This window comes from Alexandromys fortis, unplaced genomic scaffold, assembly GCF_014885135.2.
Source record: "Alexandromys fortis isolate MF-2015 unplaced genomic scaffold, M_Fortis_MF-2015_v1.1 scaffold_27, whole genome shotgun sequence".
NCBI classification, from domain to species: domain Eukaryota; kingdom Metazoa; phylum Chordata; class Mammalia; order Rodentia; family Cricetidae; genus Alexandromys; species Alexandromys fortis.
The window spans coordinates 3,519,785-3,547,397 of record NW_026067952.1 but is presented as its reverse complement, the minus strand read 5'-3'; the positions used below and the strand labels follow the sequence as shown (position 1 = coordinate 3,547,397).

The 27,613-nt window shown below is 42.1% G+C and overlaps 3 protein-coding genes across 5 annotated transcripts in view; all 3 read left to right on the top strand.

The window, feature by feature from the left end:
• Positions 1-7,189, top strand: part of LOC126507129 (seminal vesicle secretory protein 3A-like) — a 63,304-nt gene extending 56,115 nt beyond the window's left edge. For 2 of the 3 annotated variants that reach the window (XM_050151321.1, XM_050151323.1), the window contains 3 exons: positions 3,002-3,058; positions 4,293-4,798; positions 5,030-7,189. In XM_050151321.1, coding sequence (XP_050007278.1) covers positions 4,726-4,798; positions 5,030-5,751 — 795 coding nt within the window. In that variant the 5' untranslated portion in view covers positions 3,002-3,058; positions 4,293-4,725 and the 3' untranslated portion in view covers positions 5,752-7,189. The remainder of the gene's footprint in view (positions 1-3,001; positions 3,059-4,292; positions 4,799-5,029) is intronic. The other variant, XM_050151322.1, reaches the window with a different exon arrangement.
• A 7,094-nt stretch (positions 7,190-14,283) lies between these two features.
• LOC126507131 (seminal vesicle secretory protein 6-like) lies at positions 14,284-15,537 on the top strand. Its single transcript, XM_050151325.1, has 2 exons — positions 14,284-14,774; positions 15,224-15,537. The coding sequence occupies exons 1-2, from the start codon at positions 14,699-14,701 to the stop codon at positions 15,535-15,537; spliced, it is 390 nt and encodes a 129-aa protein (XP_050007282.1). The 5' UTR covers positions 14,284-14,698.
• An 8,903-nt stretch (positions 15,538-24,440) lies between these two features.
• Positions 24,441-26,236, top strand: LOC126507130 (seminal vesicle secretory protein 5-like). The gene is made up of 3 exons (XM_050151324.1): positions 24,441-24,574; positions 25,025-25,423; positions 26,109-26,236. The coding sequence occupies exons 1-2, from the start codon at positions 24,499-24,501 to the stop codon at positions 25,381-25,383; spliced, it is 435 nt and encodes a 144-aa protein (XP_050007281.1). The 5' UTR covers positions 24,441-24,498; the 3' UTR covers positions 25,384-25,423; positions 26,109-26,236.
• The last annotated feature ends 1,377 nt before the right edge of the window (positions 26,237-27,613 follow it).

Here is a 27,613-nt window from a genome sequence, read left to right as displayed (position 1 = left end):
TAGAATTGATTTCTATATTTCTGTAATAGTATCTATAAAATAAAAGGCCAGGCTATGTAGAACTTTCTGGTCCTTCTGATTGAAGTTTCCAGTGTTTTTCAAGGATGCATATGAATATGTGGGTAACCTCAGAGAGAAAGCAGAAGCAGGGAGAAAAATGTACATTTAGGATCTGGCAAGCATGATTTAAATCATTTAAAAGTTCCATTTGCTACTTATGGGACTTGGCATGTACACCAGATATTAAGAACTCAGTAATAGGAGGAAAAATATGCCCCACATTCATATTTTTTTAAAAAAATTTCCCATTGGCATATTCTCATTGCATATGGTACTGGGTTATACAATGTCATTTTTATATAATTATATCATATACTTTTAGTATCTTCACCCATAACCCCATGCCCTCATTAATCTTATATCTTTCTTTTATACCTGGATTCACTATGAAAAATACACTGGGATCCTAATATCCTGTCTGAGGTTCCATAGTTATCTTTCAGAAAAACAAGCAAACAGAAGAAGAGAACAACCAATGACCAGCCTCGAGAATACTTGAGTTACATCATGTTCCGTGTACAGAATGAGACAGGGAGCCGATCTTCCACTCAGTGATGGGTGTTACCCCACTGAGGGGTGATCAGGAGCCCTTGTTAAGAAATAAGATCAGGTACCCATTGTTCATCAGCCTTGACATTTTTCCTGATCACACAGCCTCACATTCAATGCAGAACAAATGATATCAGAAACTATCTTCTCACATCTAGGACATGATAACTGAGTGCCAAAGAGGAGGCTTCCAGGTTATCTGATTCAGAGAGTGCCCTGTGATGGCGAGTGGCTTTGAATTACGGAGAGCTAACTTCTGAGAAAGGTCATACTTGGTAAATTTAGTTTATCTGAGTTCAGAGAAATGGCTGGTAGCAAGGAGGAACACACTTTAAAATGAAGGGGCAAGACCAAGGAAAGCATCAAAGGAAAGGCCAAGTAAAGGGAGGCAGATGCCGTGCAGTCCACGTTCTTGTCCTTCAGTCTGAAACCAGCCCCCTTCTTCCTCATGGTTTAGCTATCACAGCGCTGGGTTCTGTTCTGACCACGGTTTTCATTGCATCTGTCACGTCTCTCATCCTCTATTACTGACGTGAAGACAACTCCAGCATCCTCAATGTTTAGTTGTTGGGACTGAATAATGGGAAAGAGTTTTCTAAAATCGTTAGTAAATTCAGTGGCAAACCAACGTGGAAACATACTGAGTTTTGTTTTGCTTTGCTTTGCTTTTGTACCTGTTCTGATTATTTTATTGATTTATATGAGCATTCTTGATCTTAAAATAATCTATAGCTGGTATTGGATAAGCAATTGGTGTGCTCTTCCCCGGGGAAGACTATTTCCTCCTCTCTCAGCACTCCTGAATTGCCTGCAGTTCTCTGTATAAGGTTGAGGCATCACGGTCTTTCCCTCTTCCATATTAGTATGTTTATTGTTGTGATCGTTATTTAGCTCCTATTTAGGTAGCCATGTAGGTGACAGTTTATGGGTGTAGCTTGTGACATTACTAGGAGACACAATCTCAAAGCAAACTGTCTGGTCTTCTAGCTCTTTCCATACTCCCTCCTGTAGTGATCCTTGAGTCTTCGGTACAGAAGTGGTCTGAAGATGTATAGGCTGGGACTGAACTCCACAACTCTGCATTTTGATTGGTTATGATTTTCTGTAATGATCCCCTTTAAAACACATGGTAGGGACTATTTGTCAATTTTCATAAACTCAGTGTTTTATTATTCCTAGAAAAGTATTTCTCAGAAAATAAAAAATAATGCTATAATCCTAGGATTTCTGGGTTCTATATGCTCTTGTGAAAGTTAGTATCTCTTTACAATTTCTCAAAACTGTCCAATGTAACACCGAGAAGAATAAATAAAACCACATAAACTCCATTCCTTCCACAGAACCAGAAATCCAAGAATAGAAAAAAGTTTAAATTCCACTTATAAAAATATCAACAAATTGTGAACGTAGTTAATTCTTGTATACAGGACTTTTCCCTTTGTAAAGAATAAAGTAGGGCCCAGAAATGTGTGTGCAAATTAAGGGGAAAAAAGGAAGAGCTAACGTGGAATCAACCTCATACCCAGTACACGGATGTGAGCACGAAGTATCAAAGCAGGTGCTGGAGTTCAACAGGCTCAGGCAACGGTCCTGCAGGCCTTCCCAACTCTGCAGCTGCCACAGCTAATGGCCAATATTGCGACAATAAAACTAACTAAAGTCATTACTCTCTCTATAATGACTCAGTTCTTATCTAACGTTTTGGTTTCAGGAACTCATCCAAAATACCTCATTGCATTTCTCTTTGTCTGAGAATGGAGCTGGTATACATATTTTTAAAATTAATTTTTTGGGAATTTCACACATTGTACTTTGATCCTATTCACCCACTTCACCAGCTTCTCCCAGATTCACTATCCATTCCATAGGCATCCAAATTTGTGCCTTCATTGTAAGCTTTTAAACATTTCTAAGTTCCATATATGACTATTATATTGACATCATTTCTACCATTCCCCCGCCTCTTATATGTCTCCCTTATCGTGACATCTTCTTTAATTATAATTGGTGTGTGTGTGTGTGTGTGTGTGTGTGTGTGTGTGTGTGAAACAGAATATGCCGAATCCATTCAGTGTTGACCATATCTAGCCATGTTTTGGATGGATGTTTTGACTGGATAGCCTATTAGGGGTCTTGTCTCTAGAGAAGACCAATATTGCGTTTCTCAGCAGCGACTCATTTCCTGTAGCTCCAAATGCATGAGTGGAGGGATTGCGAGTCCTGTCTGGACTCCATGGTCATTTCCATCGTTCCAACTGTTATTCTGTGCAAGTTGAGGGCTTGGCTACTCTGAGAGTCAGTTCTTAGCATTGGAGCTGCCTTTGCATCATAACCTTGGCTTCTTGGAGCCATGGCAGGTCCCAGTGACTTTTCATCCTTTGGTTTTTGTCAGGTTCCCGGTCGCTCTAGAAGACTTCTACTGGGAGACAGCAAATGTCCGAGCCCTGGGGTGAGTGACTCCTGAGTATGTCAGGAAGTCAGGGAAGTGAACAGAGTAAGGAAGTCTCCGCTGACACTGATGATGGAAGGCAGTCATATTTTGCACAATGGGTTAAACATGGACATTGATTATTGACCTGTTAAAAAGATCCATTTTCTACAATCATTCTTCTCCAAGTCAGCTCTCCATAGAAGAGTTCCTGCTGGTATTTCCTCAAGGGAAGGACATGGAGTAGTGGAGAAGTCAGCAAGAAAGGGAAGTGATTTGCCTTCTTGGTAATTTCAAATCTTTTGACTGGCATCTCTATTGAGGACTCAGTTATCTTCAGTTTAGAACAAAGAGGTCAGATTAGCAGGTGCTCAGAGCTCCTAGATAAAAGCCAGCATCCTCGTGTTCTGTTTGGTGACTGAGTACCTTTATGTCCGTTCCTCCCATGAAAACACAAGTGAACTTCACCTTAACCCTCCACACAGCATCCTTCTAGGTGAACTACATTTGGGGATAGAGAGACTGAAAGGACTTTTTCCACAAGCCTTGTCTTAGATGCCCTGCCGGGCTGCTGTGAGAACATGCAGGCTCTCTGCAGAGATGGTTAATTCTACTGTGCTCTTCCCACACCACATCTGCATGGGAAAGTAAAGGCCAGCCTTACGAACCATTGGGGGTCTTCTCGCAGTTGTAGGGTACTGCACTTTTATAGGATGTGGACAGGTTCTCTTGGTTTCCAGTCTCAATACAGTCTTAGAAATCTTATATTAACACATCATATAGTTGATGACTGAAGTTGTTTTCATTTGCAAAACACTTTTCCCTCATTGAGAGGGCACTGTGATTTTAGGTGATTACATGAAAATACCGAAATGAGGAAACCAGGGTCCTTTCTCCTTGTTTCAACCAAACACAGTCATTCCTATTTCTAGCCAAATATATCCCATACTTGAAAAGCCCTCTGCAGCTTCCCTCTTGCGATGCAGCCCCAATGCTTGCTCCATAGAGCACAGAGCACTCCTGCACTTGTGTCCTCTGCTCCCATCCTGCAGGTGATGGCCTGCCATACTGTCCTCATGGGCTCTCATCAGAACTACAAAGGAAAAAAAGCTCTGGAGGGTTTCCATACAAGTCAGTAGTAAGGTTAGGCATTTTAGAGTTACTTTTATGTAGCTGTTTCTCAGTTATTACTGAATTTTCTTTGGAATCCTTACATCTGCCTTCTTTCCTGATTTTTTTTTACATCTATGAATAGACCTTTTGAGAAAAAAAAAAAACAGATCTGTGTCCATGTCATCCAGAGAGAAGCAAAGGTGCACATCGTCTTCGTGGTACAGCAGGACACTAAGTGGACCACGCCCCACACTCGAACCACAAAAGCTTGGACAGGCCCAGGTCACTCTTGTGATCTCTGCCTGGAATTGCTTCTGGAAACATCATGTGACGATCTTGAGGTGGCGATAAAGATTTTCTGGGACATGTGGGGTTAGACAAAGACTCCGACATCATGTGTCTACGGTCTCTAGGAATATTGACAATATCTCCTACTGAGAGGAGGGCAGAGGCCCCATGCCAGATAAGTGGGAACGGGTAAGGCCTTTTGTGACTCCAGCCACATCTATGCACCCAGCAAGCAACATATAAAGCAATGGTCAACTGAGCTCTCAGTGAAGGCCCCTCCTGGTGAGATGAAGTCCGTCTTCTTCAGCCTTTCTCTGCTCCTCCTTCTGGAGAAGCAAGCAGCTGGGATAGGAATCTACGGTGAGTGCAGGGAGTCGCCTGGCAGGAAGGCACCAGGGAGAATGTCCACAGAGGTGCTCTGGCAGGGAGAAGAATCCTGCACGGGGTGATCTTGATGGATGCTGTCTGTTCTCCACCCAAACCCACTTGCCTTGTGGGTAACTCAGTGGGTTGACGGGGAAAATCCTGGGATAAGACTAGAGGGGGCTGTACAGACAGTGTAACTCAAACATTCTTTTTATCAATTACCAGGTGAGACAAAAGGACACTTTCTAGTAAAAACGTCCCCAGTTGTATATTTCCAGAAAGACCATTTCCAGTATGGGTCCAGAAGAGCACAGGAGGATGGAGCTGAAGAAAGCAGTTTTGAGCAAACTAAGCACCGTGTGTATGGCCAGGATGCTGATGCTGACCTGGGAGAGACTCAGAGCTCACAGCAACAGACAGGTGTAAGCGAAGACATAGCTTGTAATGAAGAAGATGAGATTAGCCAACAAAAATCCCGACTTCAGTCCCATTCACAAATAAAATCCCAAACACAAGTAAAATCCCACGTAGCCCAGGTGAAGTCCCAAACAGGCCAGCTCAAGACCCTAGGCCAGGTGAAATCACAAATCAAGCTGAAATCCCACAGAGCCCCTCTGAAATCCTCCCAGGCATCACAAACTCTCCAGGAAGCCTTTCCTCAGCAAATCAAGGGCAAAGCACATGCCCTGGATGAAGACCAGGCCCAAGTGCGTCAGCAGCATAAAATGGTTCACAGGCTCAAAAGCAGGCTTGGCTGGGCCAAGAGAGCAGCAGAGTTCCTTCCGTATTTCAGACAGCACTTCCATGGCTATGATGAGTATTTTGTGCAGTTTCAAGGACAACTGCAGGGTGGAATTCATCCCACAAAGCCTTTCCACCAAGCTCAACAGACGTGCTACTGTCCAAACGGAGAGTTAATCCTGTATCAAGACGCCTTCACAGAATAACACGTTCCCTATCGGTCAAGGCCAGGACACATTTAGAGGTAAGTGTCTCAGCTGGCGGGAGAGCTACCTACCCAGTGTTTGTAGGTGGAACACGGGGGACTGCCTGGGCCCAGTGTGAGATTGGTAGTGAGGCCCACAGCAATGGATGTGCTGACAGCAAAGTGTGTGGAGCTGAGCTCCATTCTCTGTGAAGCAAGCACCCGGCAGAGGCAGAGCAAGCTACCTGAGCTCTCAGTGTGCCTCAAATTCCTCTTCTTAGGGAGTCTCTTCTACATTTATTTTGCACATGTGCAGCTATTCTGCTCTGAACACACAGCACTTAGAAGATCATGTAAATTTAAGATGTATTTTTGTAACTTCTTATGCTTTCCATGGATATGGTTCACTTTCTTGCTACGTTGTTACAAAGCATGAGTGCTTTTGTTTCACATACCAATTAGTGTTCTTCCATCCCATATAGGGTTCCCTTATCCTATAGAGACTACTGATCCATGGGGTTTTGCTTCATCTTTGTGAATAAAGGCAGTAAATGAGTCCTAAGAACCATCCCTGTTTGTGATGCGGGAACTGTGAAAAGGGAGGCACCAGGGTGGTGAGGGGTCCGTTCCAGGGGATGTTTGCTCTATCAGGAGAGAAATCTTCCGCCCACCCGGGGAGGAAAAGGATCTCACCTGCATGTTTGCATCAAGGGGCACTTCGTGTGAAGGGAAGGAAAGCAACAGAACTGTGGGCCCAGTGACCAGTCGTGGCTCCAAATGGCCATAATTTGGTCCAAGCAGACAAGGGACCTGGCCACACTCACTTCCTGTCTGTTGGTTTTCACTCTTGTGCATGCCCATCTATGTCCTCTCTCCAGAGGAGTCGCCTGACCTGTGTGGACCGTGATGTCTTCAAGATGCCGACTCCCTTGCCGTCCTAGATGCTCTTGATCCCCTCACACTGCTGCCCCTAAGGCTTTCTTACCTGGGCGCATCCTCACACCAATGCTCACTAATAAAGAGATCCTATCTGACTTCATTTGCTTTCGAGTATTGAAATCTCCATTTCCTACTAGTTTTGGGGCTTGATAGCATCCCTTCAAATGACAGTTCCAAATTGAAGTGTCAGAACATTCTTGTAGCATTACAGATAATAGCAAACACGTGTTTCCCAATAAAGACAATAGTTCGGCATCAGTTGCTTTTAACATGTTTCTATGCTATGATTACGTGTGTGTGTGTGTGTGTGTGTGTGTGTGTGTGTGTGTGTGTGTGTATGAGTGCATATTCTTGCCTGCCAGGTATGCTTACGAAGTTCAGAAGATAACTGAACTTCGTAAAGTAGTTCTCTAAAGTAGATTGGTGCTCCCAGGAGCAGATATATCTCATTGTCATTAAAAAAAAAAAGAGCTCATGTTACTAAAACATATTAAATGCCATATTCTGTAGATCTCTGAAGTGTTTGAAGATGGCCTATCTGTCTAAAATATATTTCTGTTTTACCTTGAAAACATACCTAATATGACTACAAGTTTGATTATAATAAGTGATTAACTACTAACCTGCATTTCCCTATTATCCTAAATAGTTGGCAATATTAATATTCAAGGACTAGAAATTTGCATTACATTGTTAAACGAGTTGTATAGGTACAGTACCTTGAAAACGATTAGAAATGTATGTACTAACAAAGTTAATCTCAAATTTGTGTCAATATGCAAAATTTGTATACAATATACAAAAGTCCAATCCAGTGCAAAACATTTAAAACTAGTAGTCACTTTTTAAAAAGTAGATGAAAAAAATCTACCCTTTTATCTTATTATATCTGTGTTCCCCTTTTTTCTTTTCAAAACAAGAATTTGGATCTAATTTTGTTTAGCTTTGGGTAACAACAAGCAATCCCCCTAAACAATGACAAATATTCATAACCCATTGAACAACAAAAAGCCATCCACCTCATCTCTTGGGAATGTGGGTGTCATATTCTTAAATTTATTTGCTGCTATCTGGGAGCAACAGTAACTTTAGGGGATCCTGAAAAGAAAATATTGAGTTAATTGTCAAGTCCTGCACAGGTAGCAGTATCATTTGCTGTCTAGTCTCTGTGTAATGGGGAAGTGCAGGGCTTGAGTCCTGGCTAGAGTAGTCGGTCAGACTAGATCACCTCAGCTAGCCACCTCAAAATTGTTCTGAGCAGTTTGTAGTCCAAAACCGATCTTTAGGTGGTGTTTTTCAGCTTAGTGGTATTATAGTCATGGAGGAATTGTCATTGTGGGGCCCCATCCTCCTTATGGAAACTTCAAAGGTCGCTGTTAGGCTTGCTCATGGCTCACTGCAGAAAACTGATAGAGACTCAAACCTGAAATCATGTACAGGAAGGTAGGTAAAAAATTTTTGTAGTATTACTTAATACTCTTTATGGTCATACAGGTTAATATAACAAAAGTTTAATATAGATATGTATATATACATATAGATAGATATACATATCATATTAATCTTATATACCTTCCCCCTCTCTGTCCTTCCCCACTTCCTGAGCATATTGTTCCCTCGTGTTCTCCTCCTCCCCCTTCCCTTCTCCCCTCCCCTCTCCTTCCACCCTTCCATCTCCCCCACACACTCCCAATTTTCTCAGAAGATCTTGTCTGTTTCCCCTTCCCAGGAGGATGCCTATATGTTTTTCTTTGGGTTCTCCTTCTTATCTAGCTTCTCTGGGATTGTGGACTATAGGCTGGTTATCCTTTGCTTTACATTTAATATCTACGTATGAGTGAGTACATACCATGTTTTTCTCTCTGGGTCTGGGTTACCTCACTCAGGATGGCTTTTTCTAGTTCCATCAATTTGCCTGCAAATTTCAAGATATTGTTTTTTACTTCTGATCATTGTCCACAAAGGCAGGATACCTGCCACAGAGACACATGCACGTTGGTGTTGCAGCCCTGTTCACAATAGCAAAAGTGTGGAATAGGCCCAGATGTCTACCAAAAAATGATTGACTAGTATATAATTTAGTTTTAATCAATCATAAAGAGAATAAAATTATGTCATTTGTAATAAGAGAGAGAGAGGAACACACAGAGAGAATTGAATTGGATGTCACTATGTTAAATGAAATAAAACGGAGTCTCTCTAGGATCACGAATTATAGGCTCAATGTCCTTTATTTATGGCTAGAAACCAAATATGAGTGAGTACATCCCATGTTCCTCTTTTTGGGTCTGGCTTACCTCACTCAGAATAGTGTTTTCTATTTCCATCCATTTGCATGCAAAATTCAAGAAGTCATTGTTTTTTACTGCTGAGTAGTACTCTAATATTTCTTCATCCATTCTTCCATTGAAGGGCATCTAGGTTGTTTCCAGGTTCTGGCTATTACAAACAATGCTGCTATGAGCATAGTTAAATAAAAGGTGAACCCAAAGAAAGACATATAGTCATCCTCCTGGAGATTAACTTACATCGGGCGATGAAAGCAGACAGAGACCCAAATTGGAACACCGGACTGAAATTCCAAGGTCCAAATCAGGAGCAGAAGGAGAGAGAGCACGAGCAAGGAACTCAGGACCGCGAGGGGTGCACCCACATACTGAGACATTGGGGATGATCTATCGGGAACTCAACAAGGCCAGCTGGACTGGGTCTGAAAAAGCCTGGGTTAAAACCGGTTTCACTGAACATAGCGGACAATGAGGACTGCTGAGAAGTCAAGAACAATGACACTGGGTTTTGATCCTACTGCACGTGCTGGCTTTGTAGGAGCCTAGGCAGTTTGGATGCTCACCTTACTAGACCTGGAAGGAGGTGGGAGGTCCTTGGACTTCCCACAAGGCAGGGGACCTGGACTGCTCTTCAGGCTGATGAGAGAGGGGGACTTGATTGGGGGAGGGGGAGGGATATGGGAGGCGGTGGAGGGAAGGAGGCAGAAATCTTTAATAAATAAATTAATTAATTAAAAAAATAAAAATTAACCTTTGAGAAAAAAAGAAATAAAACAGAGTGATAAAAATAGATACCATATGCTTTTTCTTGCATGGAAATCTTGTGTGTGCATGTGTGCGCACGTGCATGTGTGTGTGCACTTGTGTATGTGTGAGTGCATATACCTAAGACAGGGACAGTAGGGTAAATAAAGGCAAGCAGTAAGAGGTGGAAGAGAACAAGACGAGGCAATGGAGGCTGAGGGTGAGCCAAGTACTCGAAGTGAATGTGAGGAAATGTCACAAAGAAATCCATTCCCTGTGCTGTGCTGAAGAAGGAACATAGATAAAAGCACAATCGTCAAATCTGAGATAGGGGAGCTACGTGGTACCCTAGGAATCTGTCTAATCCTTTTCCATTGCCCTAAGCAGCCCTTGGAGATTAGACTGAGAGAGTGCGCAACTAACATTGAGCACAGTGCCTGTGAGCTCAGTACTTACTGTGTGCCAAGAACCAGTTCTTACTGAGCTTAGTGATAAACAGATAGGATGATGCTGATCTTATTCATGGGTCAAAGAACAAAGTCCTGTCCAGTCCTCTGAGCCAAAGACACAGATAACAAAAAGGAGAATAAGATTGGAAAAAGAAAACAAAATATAACAGGCAAACAAAAATCAAAAATGCAAAACTAACTAGCATGATATTTTAAGAGCAGAATTCAAGGAAATTTGGAAAAAGAATTTCAACATAGAAAATTAATGTAATAATAATGATGAGACTCATGACGTAAAAAGGAGATGGGTACCTGGTGGAAAATAAGTCATAGACATGGTGTCTTCACGCTGAAAGGAAAAAGTCAACCTGAAACAATGAAGAAAGGGAACTTGAGGATGCTTGAAAGCCACAGTTACCAAGTGCTTGGCAAACTAAAATATTGTGTTTGAAATACTAGCTGGAGCAACAATGCAAGAGGAGGAAATCAAAGGGACACAAACTATCCCTATTTGTAGAACACATGATGCTATACACTAGAGATTTCAAAGGTTCTACCAGAGAATATCTAGAAATGATAAAGTATTCTAAAATTAATGAAACCACAAAGACCCCAGATAGCCCAAATAATCTTGAACCAAAAAAACAATGCTAGAAGAATTACAATTCCAGGTCTTAAACTATATTACAGAGCCAGAGTAATAAAAAACAATATGGTACAAGAGAAATGGAGATTAATGGAACAAAATTGAAGACCCAAACATAAGGACACATAACTTCAGCCATTTAGTATTTGACAAAGATGCCGTCAGGGGAATGCCAATCAAAATGACTTTGAGATTTTGTCTTATACCTGTCAGAATGGTTAAGATCAATAACACAAGTGGCAGCTCATGCTGGCAAGGATATAGAATTGGGGGAACATTCATCAATTATTGATGGGACTGTAAAATTGTACAGCCACTGCGGAAATTAGTGTGATGGTTCTTCAGGAAAGTGTGAGTAGGTCTACCTCAAACTCCAGCTATACCACTTGGGTGTATATTTAAAAGACATTTCATCCCATCCTACCACAGAGAAACTTGCTCAACCATGTTCATTGTTGCTTTATTCCTAGTAGCCAGAAACTGGAAACTACCTAGATATCCCTCAGCAAAAGAATGGATAAAGAAAATGTTGTACATTTACACAATGGACTATCACTCAGCAATTAAAAGAAAATGTCATCAGGAAGTTTACAGATAAATGAATGGAACTAGAAAAATCTTTCTGAGTGAGGTATCCCAGACCCAGAAATACAAATGTAGAATGTATCTGCTTCTATGTGGATATGAGCTGTTAAACCAATGAAAACCAACCTACAATCCATAGAACCCGATTTGACTAATATCCACTCCGCAAGATGCAAAACATACCCAAAACTTGAATGGCCAAGGACCAGAGATTAGGTAGCACAGGGACCTTGAGTAAACCCAAATACTACTAGTCTAAAAAAATCCAAACAAACAAATAAAAACTCATAGCAATAAATTATTCCTAAAGATATTCTGTTATACTCATAGATCAATGTTTTGCTCAGCCATCATCAGAGATGCTTCCACCCGCAGCAGATGAGAACAAATACAGAGACCCCACAGACAGACATTATTCACAGAGTGAGAGACCTTGGAACACTTAGCCCTAAACAGGATACCTCCATTACATTCCTCCCCTTAGGGCTCAGGCAACTCCATGGAAGAGGAGATGGAAAGAGTGTAAAAACCAGAGGGGACTGAGGACACCAAGGACACAAAGCCTTCTACACACAGTTGGTCTATGAGCTCACAGAGATGGGGCAGCACGTGCCGGGCCTGCACAGGTCTCTACTGCTCCTCTGCTTAAATATTATGGCTTCCAGTTTAGTGAGGGTTTGTTTTGTTTTGAGGGGATTATTGCTGTTGGGTTTGTTTGTTTGTGTTTTGAGGGTTTTTTTTGGGGGGGGATGGGGTTTTTCATTGTATATAGTCCTGGATGTCTTGGAACTCACTGTGTAGACCAGGCTGGCCCCAAACTCGGAAATTCACCTGCCTCTGCCTCCCAAGGGCATGCGCCACTACTGCCTGGTATGGAATTCCTGAGTGTGAGAATAATTGGGTCTCTGATTCTTGGGTCTTTTCTTAGGCTCTTTATGTTTTAAGCAACTGCAATGTGGTAGTTTTCTTTTTATTTATTATGTTTTATTTTATTATTATCCCTTAGAAGTCTATTTTTTTAATGAGAGGTGGAAAGGGAGTGGATCAGGATGGGATGGGAGGTCGGAAGGAAATAGGAGGAGTAGAGGAAGGAGAAGCAGTAAGGATATATTATGGGAGAAAAAAGTCTCTTTTCAATAAAAGAAATATACATATATATATAATTTATAAACTTTATTATAAGAAACAATGTAAAAATACCACATACCAAAATTGATCAGAAGTCTATGTATCTTAATGAACTTATCTACTATATATTTTGTCATTTCTCCTTCCCTTTCCTTCCTCCAACCTCTTCTATGCCTCCCCCACTCCTAAAATTTATGGTTTCTTTTACTTTAACTGTTATTGTTATGTATATTTGTATAGATCAAATGCAGAGATACATAAATACAACCTGCTGAGAGCAAACCTTCTGGTACTGGGTGACTACTTAGAGGACTCAGCTCTGGGGAAAACTCATTCTCCCTCTCTCAGCCTCCCCCTCCCACATCCTTGATCAGGTCTTGTTTAAGCAGCCATGTTGTTGAAGTGTCATGGCGAAAGTTTGTCTGCCATTGCTAGGAGATCCAATCTCACAGCACCTTTCCTGGTCCTTAGCCCTTACAGTCTTTCTGCCTCTCTTTAGCAATGTTCGCCAGTCTTGGTTGTAGAATTCTGTCACTGATGTGTCTGTTGGGACTCGGCACCCCACAGGCAGTTAGTTGTTCTCTGTGTTCTTACCAGGTGTGATTCTCTGTAATGGTCTCTATATGCTGCAGGGATATAAGAGAAGCTTAGACAGGGATGAGAATTACAATTATCTGGGTATAGGATAAGTATTTAGAATTCAGCTAGGAATGATGCTGGTTTAGCCCAGCAACAGTAGAAGGGTCTTAGTGACGTCAGAAGGGTCTCCTCTAAGATCCATTACCTCACTAGCCCATGTTGAGCAGATCTCCAATACAAAGCATGATTTCTGTCTTGTTGAATGGGCCTTACATCCAGTTAGACAGCTTTTGGTTACCACCAAGATATTAGCGCTGTCACCACACCCTTAGGTTCATCTTGCCATGCTGGTCACTGGTGTGGATCATAGGCATCCCAGTTGTAGTAACAGCTTGCATACCATGCTCTGGTACGGCTTGCTCAGCTGTGTTCACTGCTGCCCATTCACAATAGACAGGAAGCGAAAACAATCAAAAAGCCCTTCAACTGGCAAACAGACAAGGAAAATAGAATACATATACACTATGCAATACTAGTCACCTGTAGGAAAAATGAAATCATAAAATTTGTGGGTAAATAGATGGAACTAGAAATATTATTTCAAGTTGGGTAACCCAGACCTAGAAAGTGCAAGTCCCACATGATCTCTCTAATTAATCTGTGGCTCTTAGCTCTGAATCTTCAGGGGCGAGCATATTACCTGGAGTAACCGTTGAAACCAAGAAAACACAGAATGTGCAATGTGAGGACTGGGAGGATACAAAGAACAGAAGGGGAAACGGTAAAGGGGGACTTTACTGGGGAGGAAGTAAGTACAATACAAAAGGGAAGGACGGAGGAAAAAAACTGATATGTTTGAAAGACCCATACACAATTAGATTATTTCTTGTTTCTCTAAAATGCCACATAAGTGTTTATGTATACCTATACATATATAGTCTAACTGAAGATATGCTACTTGGACTGACCCCAAGAGCCATAGACTATCTAACAAAAACTCCACATTTGAAACCCACATTCAGGTTGTTGGTCAGAGAAGTCCAAGAGGCACACAAAACCATACAGGCTATTGGCTTTGTCTATGGTTGCTTGTAAGAGACAGAAAGGAAGTCCCTATTGCTGAAGACACCATGCACTTTAACCACAGAACTCCAAAGAGGCAAGCTGGGTCGGTTATGACAGCCTCCTCCTGGAAGACATGGTTGAATGTGAAGGTTTATGTGAAATCAACAGAACTTCAGAATTCTATCCTTTATGAAGCATTTCAATGATGGTGCCTTAGAAGACATTCATTGCTGGAGAATGAAGGCATGATCAAGTCCTGTATATTTTTTTGCAGCCTGAAGTCTCTTCCCCACTCTGGACTGAAATATATTTGGGAAGTACAGAAGTTTCTGTGTGATGTTCTCAAAATATAAGGGAAGATTTCGGAGAATGCTCTGATGTGTCCTTGCAGGAAATAGCATCAAGATTCCTACTGAGCAGAGAGAATGAAGCTGACATTTACAGATAAGAAAGGTCACTGCCTTTCCTATCTGCAGGCAAAGCCAGTCAGGAAATATATAAAGGAGAAGCTCAGCTCACCTCTCAACCAAGGCGCTTCCTAGCAAGATGAATCCCACCAGCTTCTTCCTCCTTACATTGCTCCTGGTTCTGGTGACAGAAGCATCTGCAAGGAGACCCCGTGGTGAGTGACAAGTTTGTTCTATGGGAAAGATATTTGAAAAAAATGTTGTCAAAGGGGTCCACTTGGATTCTGCAGAATGCTGTGTTCCCAGGGCTTCTATCCCTGATGCTGACTGAGTCTTTTTTGAGTCTTAGCCATGTTTTACGTGACTATCAGTGATGTGGCAAACAAAATGTTAGTATTGAGGGGCTGCAGAGGTATGTGGGGCACCAGGTAACAAAAGCACCCTCATTGTCAGCTGTGAGGGGATTTGACAAGTAGATCATTCCAACTTCTAACTAGACTAATATTTAGACTAAAAGGTCAATGACAAAACAGCAGCAAGGTAGATCTGAACACAGGTCCATCACCGGAGCTGAAGCACGGGCTCTCGACAGTGTCCCGATGCACTGATCCAGAATATACAGAAGGATGGACATAGGGAGTGAGACATTCTTTTCTCTCCACAGAAAAGTTCTCACAATCATCTGAAGAACATTCTAGTGAAATCTCTGAAGTCGGCGGGAGCAGTGGGGGATCAAGTTCTGCCAATGAGGAATACAGCCGGAGTGAGAGCTCGTGGAGTTCCTTTAAATCAAAAAATCCAAAGAGCAGCGTCAGTGAGGAAGGCTCATGGAGCAGCTTTAAGTCAAAAAGTGCAAAAAGCAATGTTGGTGAGGAAGGCTCTGATGGTGACAGAGGCAGCGAGTCTGCAGGGAAAATAGAGTGGTCTTACACACAGAGAAAGGAAAAGCAACGTTTTGGACAAGAAGTAGCTAAGTAGCTGAAGATCCAGATCAATACAAAGGTAAGGATATTGCTAGGGGAGGAAGACACTCACTCCACGGTTTAGAAGTTGTGCATAAGTACTTCCTGGGCGGTTCAGAGGAGCTGTGCAATGTGACTTTAGGAAAGGAGAGGAAAATGCCTGGCAGAGTAGAGAAAGGCACTGAGCTGTGACTGAGTCTTGAATTCCTACTTTAGTGTGTTTTCAGTCTATTCCCCTTGTATACGCCAACAAGGAAACAAATCTTACTCTGTTCCACATGTACAAGTCCACTTGTCAGGTTGTAATACAAGCTTGTTAATTCTTGGAATTTCGTTTGGCATGACTTTTTTGTGCTCATCATGGAATGAAGTGTTACAGTATTATACTCTTCCCATTCCGCACACCCCTGTTCGGATGCATAGTCTTTCAAAGACTATGGGTTTAAGAATTAGCTTCCATTTCCCTCTCAACGAAACAAAGAGACATATCAGAAAGAAGAGTGCCTATTTGTGACACACTAGAGCTGAAAGTATCAGTAAATTACAGAAACATGGGTGGCCCCCTTCCCCTCTGCCCTCCACTGACACAGTTCACAGGTTGCACTCTTTTCCTTAAGAGTCACCTTGTCTGAATGAAGCCTGTGATATCTTCAGGATGGAGACTCCTGTGAAGTCCCAGAGACAGATCATGGATTTCGATTCTTTCTCATACTTGTTTTTCTTTTTTTGAGGTTCTCAACCTCAGCATTTATTAAAACACTTTCTTTCCAATAAAAAGACAACATTCTGCATCAAATTTTGAGCCTTGAAGTCTCTTCCTTCTTCCACTTATAGGGTGGATTTAATAGTTCCGCAATTAGAGGAAGTGACCTTCTTGTGTTTCTGGTGTGCTCATACACATTTCCTAAACTCTATGTAGAAATCCATTATTCAATAGAAAACACTAAAATTCTGACAGTCACCGTATGGACCCTAAATCTCCTCTTGACCCTATTCCTTGTGGGATTTCAAACTGGCAACCTAGGAAAAGTAAGAAAATACTTCTTTCAATAGACCATGGTAAATTCCCAAGCTACAGGTGCCTCCTGTCCCACCAGCCCACAAAAGTACTTCTTTGCACTTGGTTCAATGATTTTGCTCATGGTTATATATCCTTTTAAGATTCAATGTCCCTAAGTGCGATACATAAAGCATCTCTATCTTCTGCAAAGAGAGATACACAAGGCCATCTGTGGCGATGACACCAGAGGACCGTCTGGCTAGGGAGGGTGTCTTCAAGTGCAAATCCTGTTGCTCGAACACCTTTCTATGAGCTATTTATGAGAAGTCCAGGAGGCAAATAATTATTCAAAAGTAAAACCAACACAATCCGGTGGATGAGGAGTTTTATTTCCATGTGTGCCTTAGGAACACACTTATCTTCAAACCTATCTGCCTTCATTTTCTTTAAAATTAACTCTCCAGGGTCTACATGGATGTTATGTGAATATACTCATTTCAAACCTCATTAGAACATCATGGATGAGGGGCTGGAGAGATGGCTCAGTGGTTAAGAGCATTGCCTGCTCTTCCAAAGGTCCTGAGTTCAATTCCCAGCAACCACATGGTGGCTCACAACCATCTGTACTGAGATCTAGTGCCCGCCTCTGGCGTGCAGGCATACATTGAGGCAGAATGTTGTATACATAATAAATAAATAAATCTTTATTAAAAAAAAAAGAACATCATGGATGAAGCAGACCGAGGCCCGAATATTTCTGTGATTCTGCAGACAAGCATTACTGACAGGCTCTTAGCCAAGGACATGCTTGGTCTTTGTGGAGAGAGGAGAACAATTCTAGGTGTGACCAAATGGCAACTGACCTGCCTGCAACATCATGAGAACAGGGTCTCATGCCCAGAGGTCAGAGCCACTTATATACTTATGCATCCCTCATAGGTAGTAGTTAAAAGTTTTGGGGCCATCTCCTTAATGCACCCAATAAACAGAGAAAACAACATTCTTCTGCAGCTTTTTTAAAATTTTAATCCTTCTTTATTTTTTAAAAAATCTTATTTTACATTCCAATCCCAGTTCCCTCTCCCTCCTGTCCTCCTACTCCCCCCACCTTATCCCACCCCACACCCCATCTACTCCTCAGAGAGAGTGAGGGCTCCCATGGGGAGTCAATAAAGTCTGTCATATCACTTGAGGCAGGACCAAGACCCTCCCCTCCCGCATCTAGGCTGAGCAAGATAGCCCTTGTAGTGATATTTCACTGGCATTTTAGTAAATAAAGCTTGCCTGAAGGTCAGAAAAGCAAAACAGCCACCCTAGTCAGCCTTACAGACCAGGTAGGAGTGACACACACCTTTAGTCCCAGTGGCTATGCTAGTTTGCCATAGAAACCTGCAGTAATGGTGCATGCCTTTAATCCCAGAACTAGAGAGGAATATAAGATGGGAAGAGACAGCTGTCAAGCAGAGTCTCATTCTGAGGGTTTCTGGAGGCAGGAATCACCATTTCAGACTGAGGTAGAGGTAAGAGTCAGTGGCTGGCTGTTTTGCTTTTCTGACCTTCAGGTTTAACCCCAATATCTGTCTCTAGTTTTTTTTATTAATTGTGTTACAATCCCTCCATAGGGAATGGGATCCAAAGAGCCAGTTCATGCACTAGAGATAAATACTGGTTCCACTGCTAGTGTCCCCACAAACTGCCCAAGCAAGATGTGAATGCCTCACTGATAAAAGGTATCAAGCCATATGGTTATCAAGATCAAGAATTATGGGTTAATGTAAGATGTAGAATTAGTTAATAAGAAGCCTGAACTAATAGCCCATTGTATGTTGGAAGTATGTAATTTGCTTTTTTATTTTATTTTTTTGGGGGGGGGCACAACTAGTAGATAGCCTTAAGTCTCAGAAGAGACTTTGAACTTGAAAACCATCTTGAGACTTTGATAGACTACAGGGATTTTTGCAGTTGGACTAAATGCATTTTGCATTATGATATATATGGCTATAAACCTATGGGAGTCAGGAAGTGGGGTGTGGTGTTTTATATTCCTTTATAAGAGTTGCCATTGTCATGGTGTCCCTTTACAGCAATAGATCATTGACTAAGACAGTGAACACTCCAATTACCACTCCTGTATTTTATTAAGATGTCACTCACTTCCTCCAAGATAGTCTTTCTTCACATTCTTAAGGAATATTCAAAATGACCTTTCATTTTTGTATCCATTGTTATTTAAAATTTTGACATAATAATTTTTTTAAAAAGGATTTTTATAGCAGATAGAAGTAAAACATCTAAAATGCTGGCGTGGTTTTTTGTTGTTGTTGTTGTTGTTGTTTGATTGATTGATTTTTGGCAGCTTGACACAAGGCAGAGCCTTTTGGGAAAAGGAAAGCTCAATTGAGAAACTACCCCCACCAGTTTGGCCAGTGGGGAAAGCTCTGGCAATTTTTCTGATTGATGACTGGTGTGAGAGGGCCCCGCTCGCTGTGGGCAAGGGCAGTGAGACTCCTGGACTTATGATCCTGGCGCTGTAAGAAAGCGCAATGGGAAATGCATGCAGAACAAGGCAGCAACCGGTGTTCCTGGGACCCCTGCTTCAGTTTTGCCTCTAGGTTTCTGGGATGAATTCCGGCCCTGGCTTTACTTCACGCTGTGCTGTGGCTGAAGCATGTAAGGGGACATAGACCCTTTCCTCCCCAGCTCACTTTTACCACAGTAGGAACCCTAGGACAGAAGTGAAGCAACCATGCCTTGTTTCCTCCATGCACTCCTGCCTGTGTGTGTATTAAACACATTAGTGGTTAACTCTGAGTCACCAGTTACACACCGGTGTCACACTAAGGAAAGTGATCAAAGCACTTCCCCCCAGTGTCAGATTCAAATGCTCTCCATCCGGCCACCTGTGTCTCCCATCATCCTCACGAAGGGCTTCTGCTCTGTACCTATTGAACTACACAGAAATCATCACCTGCAAAAGGAATGGGATACCTTACAGAAATCTTGAACAAGGGTTTATAAGGGAGTAAGCCAACTGGTTCCAATGAACCAGGATAACAAACAGTATTACAAGCATCGCTGTTTATCAACTAATATCCAAGTGTTGAAGTCAACATTTATGGTAAATATCGATTTTAGAATATTGCTTTAGAATATTCAGCTTCTGTATTTGCTACTCCCAGCAAACGATACACAGGCGCTGTTTTGGGTGAGGCATTAAAGATTATATAACATTATAGCTATGCATTAACTTAGATTGTAAAATGGATTACATGGGGAATCCAGGCCAAGTAAGGTTGTTGATTACATTAGTACCTTAAAAGGATGCTGAGTACACATTAGGATAGTAGTCTTGAGTCATAAGTGACCTCAAGGTACATTGTTGGCTTTGACCGTGAGGTCCAGCAGGAGTTCTGGTCTCTTAGGATGTAAGAGATGTACTTACCATAATGTAGTGCCACATGACTTCGTTAGGTTTCTATAGCTATGAAGAGATGTCATGACCATGGCAACACTTGGTAAAGGACAACATTTAGTTATGGTGGCCTCTTCCGCTTTCGGAGATTTAGCGCATTATCATCATGGCGGGGAGCACGGTGGCATGCAGGCAGACGTGGTGCTGGAGCTGAGAGTCCTTACCTCTTCAAAGGCAGGCAACAGGAAGTCATGTGACTGCCACAGTGAGGGAAGCTTGAGCAAAAGGGATCTTAAAGCTCAGTGACACACTTCCTCCAACAAGGCCACACCTCCTAATAGTGTCACTCCCTTTGGGGGCCATTTTATTTTTCAAATCACCACAACACGTGTTATGAATTCTGTCTCATTGCTTCTGCATGTAACATTCATGTGCCCATACATTGTGAATCCAGGGTATGACTTAGCTTTCTATACTCTTCAACATTTAGACAGATTATATTTCTTAGCTATTCTTCAGACACATGGGTGATTTTTTTAATCTTTTGTAAGTTGCTATGTGATTTTGTGTAGAACTGGGAAAAACATTTAGTTTTTATCTTTTGTTACTTAAACATCTTGTTCTCCAATTTTATGGCTAATTTTAATATTCTTGATGTTTCTTAGCGTCTGTGAGAGCCAAAGTTACGTTTTAAGTTTTAATTACTGTACCTAAGAGACCCATAAAACAAAAACTGCCCCTAATCTGTAAGCCCCTTGCCCAAGGAAAGATACTCCCTGAAATTCTGGGGGCTATTGTTTATGTAAGATAACAAACCACATGTTTTTGCTCCCCTGAACAAGCTTGACCCAACTGCACCAGAAGTGCTCAGTCACATGTAGACAGAAGGTTCAGAGACAGGAGGTAAATCAGCACATGTTTGTCCCTAAATGAACCTGGTGGGTAATACGTAGTCTTATGGGTTGCTTTTATAAATCTCTACAAAATGTGAGTTATTGCCATTTTCTGGGAACCCTGGAATGGACCTGGCCAGTATTTATTTAAAGCTTGCTTCAAGTGCAGTGGTTTTATTCTGACCTGGTGGGAGTGACATCTTCATATGACGGAGTGACGCTTACGTCACCCTACTGGCTTTGATTGCACAATACACTGGCTTAGCACTCCCTGTGCTAAGAATCACACTCTGTGCCTTTCGTTACTTACTTTCAAAATGATCGTTCAGCAAGTTTTACTTATTAAACTAACTGGAACCAGTATGTCTGATTAACGTGTGCTTGCTTGTTTCTGCCCCCTGGGTTGCTGACTCTTGTTTTCATTCTGATGAATGCTTCTTTGAATGACTTCTGGACCTTTTTTTCAAATATGTTCCCTAGATTTTATCTGAACCTCTTGCACAGTAGATTAGATAACAGATTAATTCTTTAATCTAAAAATACAACCCCCCCAAAAAAATTAAAAAAATAAAATAAAAATAAAAATACAACCCAAGCTATCAGGTCCTTGCTTTCACAATCAGTCTCTGCACGAAGCACTCCCTGGAGGTCTCCCAAAAGGAAAGAAGTGGGAGGAGTAGGGGCCAGCAGGCACGGGAAGCAGCGTCACGTCAGGGTGGTTCCACGGTGGTCTAAGAGCTCAGCTAGGGGAGGAATCACTACACGGAGAACAAAGTGAGAACTAATGTAGCAGGGCCACATCCAGGCCACAGTTTTCCTAAAAACATGCTCCCCTCGCCTTGCACACCGTGCTCACTATAGCAGATTAGAATTTAGGAGGAGATAAATAAAAATAAACTCTACCTGTCTTACCTTCAGAACAACCCTGGCTCTGCTGGGACCACCCCAGGCTCACTGCAGGGATGTCCTTTCCTTCTCCTTCTCCTGCTGTGCCCACAGCACAGACTCCAGAACTCACTCGGAGGAGATGACAGGCTGAGAACTTTGCGCATTCCTTGAAGATCATTTTGAGTGCAGCTGTGCAAACATGCCCATGGGAAATTCTCCCCTTTAATGACGTGCTCTGCAGAAACCAGGAAAGTAGAAGGGGGCCGTTGTGAGGGTAGAGGTGTGAATTGTGATAATGAAAATATTGGGGTACAAGTAATCTGAAGGGGGTAATGGAGAATACAAGGAGGGGGAAGATACAGACGTAGAAAGAGGAAGAAGGCAAAATAACAGTAAGGATGCTGGAAAATTCATAAGGAATCATAGTGATCATAAATTCATAGTGATCTAAAAATACAAATAAGTCAGCATATACACATATATGGATAAATTAAGCTTTTCCACTTGGGCTGACAGTTCACCTTCCAAAAACCATAGAGCATCTAATAAAAACTCCAAGACCAGGTATGAGAGGCTCTCTTTTGAGTTGTTGGTTAGGATTCTCCAAGAGACTTCCAAAACTTCTAGTCTTTGGTTTTCTCCAGAAAGGTGAAAGGTAAGCCACAGCATGCACTTCAGACACAGGACCCAGAGACCCTGAACGGAAACTGACACGAAACCCTCCTCCCTGGGGTCTAGTTTTCATGGTATCAAGGTGCCAAGCAAGCTTCCAAAGGGGTGAGTCAACAAATAGTACCTAGGACTGTGATGCTATTAACCACAACGATGACAAGATAACCCTAAGGATGCAATAGTGGCTTTCGTGACTTGGTGGTCACCAACAGCTCTCTAACTAGACTCAAGACCCACTCAGCCAGAGGGAACCATGCCCAGTGCTAGAACTCTTACAAACTACCCAGGCTAGTGAAGTCATGGACCTTAGAAAAGAATCTACCACCACAACTTTACTAAGTCAGCACAGTCCCTAACTACATCCTAAATAGTTGTCCTTCTATCCACAGATAAGTATAGTCCCTACCCCACATCAAGGACAGACAGAAAACCACAACCACTCAAAATGTACAATTGTGGAGTCTGGTCCCAACTGACATCTACAATACAACTCTTGCATCTAAGTTCCAGAGGTCATCCTGGAAGAAGGGGTGCAAAGATTGTAAGACACAAATATACAGCGTTTGCTGTGATGCTGTATCTTCTAGAAATGTCTGAAACCAATATGATTATCTAAACAAGAGCTGAGCAAGGACAACAATAATAGACACGCCAAAGTGGACGGCAGAAACAAAGCCATAACCCTAGACAGAGGTGCAGGGAACTGAGGAACACTGAGATCAGGAGAAAGCTCTCCCCAGGAAAGAGTACACTAGTTGGTTATCCAATCCCAAATATTCAGCCCCCAAAACAGATATAAACAAATCCCATTACACAGACTGTGCAGGTTATATTACAGTATTTAGTAAGATATATGTATGTAATAACAATTAATGAATAAACAGGCCATGAATTTGAAAGAGAGCAAGGAGGGCATATGAGAGGACTTAGAAGAAGGACATAGAAGTGGCAAATGAGGTAATTATATCATAATCTCAAAAACAAATAAAAAATAATTTATAAGAGACAAAAAGTAGTCTAGAGAGACCAAAATTCCAAGAGAAATATGAAAAACTTTACTTTTTATGCCATTGTTAGAAATTTAGCTTGCTACCTATATCCTGCTTACCCATAGGGATATTGAAATAAGTCTAATGTTACATATAAAAAAAACTAAACAACAAAAAAGAAGGCTGAACAGGTATGAGAGCAAGCCAATAAACAGTGTTCTCGCCAGCCTCTTCTTCAGTTCCTGCCTCCAGGTTCCTAATAGAGGTCCTATCATATCATTCATTTCAGATTCTAAGGTATAAAATGAAATAAACCCTTTCCTTCCCCCAATTCGCACACATCTGTGTGCACATGCAGGCAGGCACATACACACACACACACACACACACACACACACACACACACACACGCTGAACATACAGAAAGGCAAGTTTGGAGACTGAGCCAATATAAAGTGTTGAAGAGCATTGGAACATGTCAGCGTTCAATGCTGATGATGTATCTCTTTTTTTTTCTTTTCACCTAATTATTTTTTATGAGTTCATTATGAAGTGTTCAGGCCTAACCTGAGGGCCTTACTATTGCTTGGTAATGGCTCTGACTATGAGATTCTCTACGGACTGTTCAAATTTCCTTTCTTTGGGTTCTCTTTAGCACCATTTCCCTCTGTGTCCTTTCCTCTGCATTCATGCCTTTTCAAATAAAAGTTCTGCGGATGAAGGCCGTTCTGAAAACACAGGGCAGAGCTGTATCTGCGATTGATTTCAGTGCTGGTGTCTTAAAAGAGGTTCCATGCTGGGGAATGAAGGCATGATCAAGTCTTGAATATTTCTGCAGCCTGAAGTCTCTTCCCCACTCTGAAGAAGGGGAAGGTTCTGAAAGTACAGAAATCACTGTGCGTGTGGTGTTCTCAAAGAACAAGGGAAGTTTGCTGGGTGCGCTCTGATGTGTTCTTGCAGAGTTCAAGGGAGCAGTACCAAGACTCCTACTGAGCAGAGAGAATGAAGCTGACATTTACAGATAAGAAAGGTCACTGCCTTTCCTATTTGCAGGCAAAGCCAGTCGGGAAATATATAAAGGAGAAGCTCAGCTCAGCTCTCAACCAAGGCCCTTCCTGGCAAGATGAATCCCACCAGCTTCTTCCTCCTTACATTGCTCCTGGTTCTGGTGACAGAAGCATCTGCAAGGAGACCCCGTGGTGAGTGACAAGTTTGTTCTATGGGAAAGATATTTGAAAAAATGTTGTCAAAGGGGTCCACTTGGATTCTGCAGAATGCTGTGTTCCCAGGGCTTCTATCCCTGAAGGAAGCTGAGTCTTTTTCCCCCTCCCTTTTTTTGTCTTAGCCACACATTTTATGTGACTATCAGAGGCATGACAATCAAAGCACCAGTAATGAGGGTTGCAGGGGAATGTGGGACACCAGGTAACAAAAGCACCCTCATTGTCAGCTGTGAGGGGATTAGACAAGTAGATCATTCCAACTTCTAACTAGACTAAAAGGTCAATGACAAAACAGCAGCAAGGTAGATCTGAACACAGGTCCATCACCGGAGCTGAAGCACGGGCTCTCGACAGTGTCCCGATGCACTGATCCAGAATATACAGAAGGATGGACATAGGGAGTGAGACATTCTTTTCTCTCCACAGAAAAGTTCTCACAAGGGTCTGAAGAACATTCTAGTGAAATCTCTGAAGTCGGCGGGAGCAGTAGGGGATCAAGTTCTGCCAATGAGGAATACAGCCGGAGTGAGAGCTCGTGGAGTTCCTTCAAATCAAAATATCCCAAAAGTGGCTTCAGTGAGGAAGGCTCGTGGAGTTCCTTTAAATCAAAAAATCCCAAAAGTGGCTTCAGTGAGGAAGGCTCGTGGAGTTCCTTTAAATCAAAAAATCCCAAACGTGGCTTCAGTGAGGATGGCCATCTTGATTACAAGACTAGAGGATCTCGAGGAGAAGAAGGAATGAGCTCTTTTAAAAGCAGAATGAAAACTCGGATTGCTGGGAAATAAGGTGTTGACTGGCCAGCTGAAGATCTGGACCAATATAAAGGTAAGGATATGACCAGGTGCCCGAGATGCCCGCCTAAGCATTTCAAAGTTATGCCTGGCTATTCCCTGGGCCATTGTGGAACTGACTGATCCCTACAGCGCACACCTGCAGAGCTGTGGAGTGTGACCTTTGGAGAGGTGAGCAGAGATTGGTACTGAGCTGTGACTGAGTCCGGAATTCATACCCTTAGTGTACAGCATCAATGGTTTTCTCCTGCCCAATCCAGCGAGTGATAAAATTGAGCATATACCACCTGTACAAGCACATGTATAAGCTTTAAATAGAATCTTGTCAGTTCTTGTGCTGTGCTTGTAAAAGTTAATTCCATGCTTATTGTGGCAAAAAAATAGTACAGTAGATGCAATCTCCTCATGTCCACACAGCGCAGTAAGGAGCAATTATCTTTTTCAGAGGCCATAGCTCCAAGAATTAGCTTCCTCTTCCCTCTCAAGAGAAAGAGAGAGAGAGAGAGAGAGAGAGAGAGAGAGAGAGAGAGAGAGAGAGGAAAGAAAGAAAGAAAGAAAGAAAGAAAGAAAGAAAGAAAAATTGTCCCTGCGTGTGACACACTAGAAATGAAAAATAGCAGTACCCTGCAGTAGAGGCAACCACAGAGACCTGAGACTTACAGCAAATGTCCCTGTCCCCTCCCCTGCCCTGCTTCACACATTGTCCTCTCCCTCCCTAGGTGTCACTGAACCGAGAGAAGTCTGTATTATCTTCAGGATTCAGACTCCCGCCCTGGGTTTCACTTCCTTCTCACGCTTGTTTTTCCTTAAGATTCCTAACCCTGAAAATATTCAAATTTAATCTTTTCAATAAAAAAAGATATTACTCTGCATCATTTTCTCCTGAAGTCTCTTGCTTCTGGGGCGAAGGGTTGGTGGGACCCCTGGAATTAACAGTTTCACAAGTAACGGATGTGGCTTTCTGTGTGGGTCTGGTGAGTCACAGCTAGAGACCCCTGATTCAGTAGAACACACTGGGACTGCCAGTCACTGCAAGCACCATTGACCCTAATCCCCACCGGATCCTCTTCTTAGTGGGGCCTCAAACTGACAACCTAGGAAATGTCAGAGAAGACATGTTCCAAGGTTCAGGGACATTGCTGTCAGACTGTGTTTTCCAGTAATACTGTCAGAAGCTACGCCAATAAAGTCCCATCAACACAGCTGTCTAAACATAAGCTGAACAAAGACAACAATAAACATGTCAAAGTGGACGGTTCAAAGCTCAGGGAGCCTCAACTAAAGGATGCTGAGAGTAGGAGAAACAGTCTTCACCACAGGACAGCACACCATTGGTTGTTCAATAGCAAATGGTCAGTCCTGAAAACATACATATGAGTAACATACATAACTAGCAGGATGCACTTAGCAATATATGTGCGTGTACATATGTGCATGGAATAACAATGAAAACAGGCTACATATTGAAGTAGAGCAAGTTAACCAATAAAAATAAAATCTGTTGAACTCACAGAAATGGGCTGGAGGTATAAACAAAAGGTTCTCAATAGAAGAAATAAAATGTCTAAGAAACACCTGAAAAAGTACTTATCATCCTTAGCAATCAGTGAAATACAAATTTTCTCACCCCAGTCAGAATGGCCAAGACCAGCATCACAACTGACAACAAATGCTGGTGAGGTTATGGCAAAAAAGGGGCTCCTCGTTCACTCTTGGTAGAAAGGCAAATTGTGAAGCCACTCTAGAACCCAGCATTGAGAATTCTACCACGATTTCTGTCGGGTCCATTCCAGTCAGTCGGTAAAGTTTAAACTTCCCTTTTTGAATCAACTAAGAAACCTTTTATACATACGTCTTTATTTTTTTTTACTCTGTTTATATGGTAAAAATATCCGTTCTAAGATTAAACTCCCTGTAGGGGAATGTAAAGAAGATAAAATAACCAGAATACAATCCAGCTCTGCCTCCAAACGATCACATGTGCATCCAGTAATTTCTTTTCTACCAAAACCAACCCCCTCTCAGCTTCAGCTGACAATTTTCTTGGACTATTTAAGTCAGTACCACCTTGTAAGGATTAAAACAAATTACTGAGTTCTTGAGTTGTGAAGCCAATTGTGGGTCATAGCCAGTTAATGTCTCCCAGTTGAAAGTCATTAAGAGTCCAAAACTGATCTCTCCTGATTTGTACCTTTTGGGGATGAATTTTTTGTAAACCTATTTT

Excerpts from the sequence above, each read along its gene's own strand:
- LOC126507131 (XM_050151325.1), top strand. The coding sequence starts at position 14,699 with ATGAATCCCACCAGCTTCTTCCTCCTTACATTGCTCCTGGTTCTGGTG. Across the intron at positions 14,775-15,223 it reads ATCTGCAAGGAGACCCCGTG|AAAAGTTCTCACAATCATCT; the intron begins GTGAGTGACAAG and ends TTCTCTCCACAG.
- LOC126507130 (XM_050151324.1), top strand. The coding sequence starts at position 24,499 with ATGAATCCCACCAGCTTCTTCCTCCTTACATTGCTCCTGGTTCTGGTG. Across the intron at positions 24,575-25,024 it reads ATCTGCAAGGAGACCCCGTG|AAAAGTTCTCACAAGGGTCT; the intron begins GTGAGTGACAAG and ends TTCTCTCCACAG.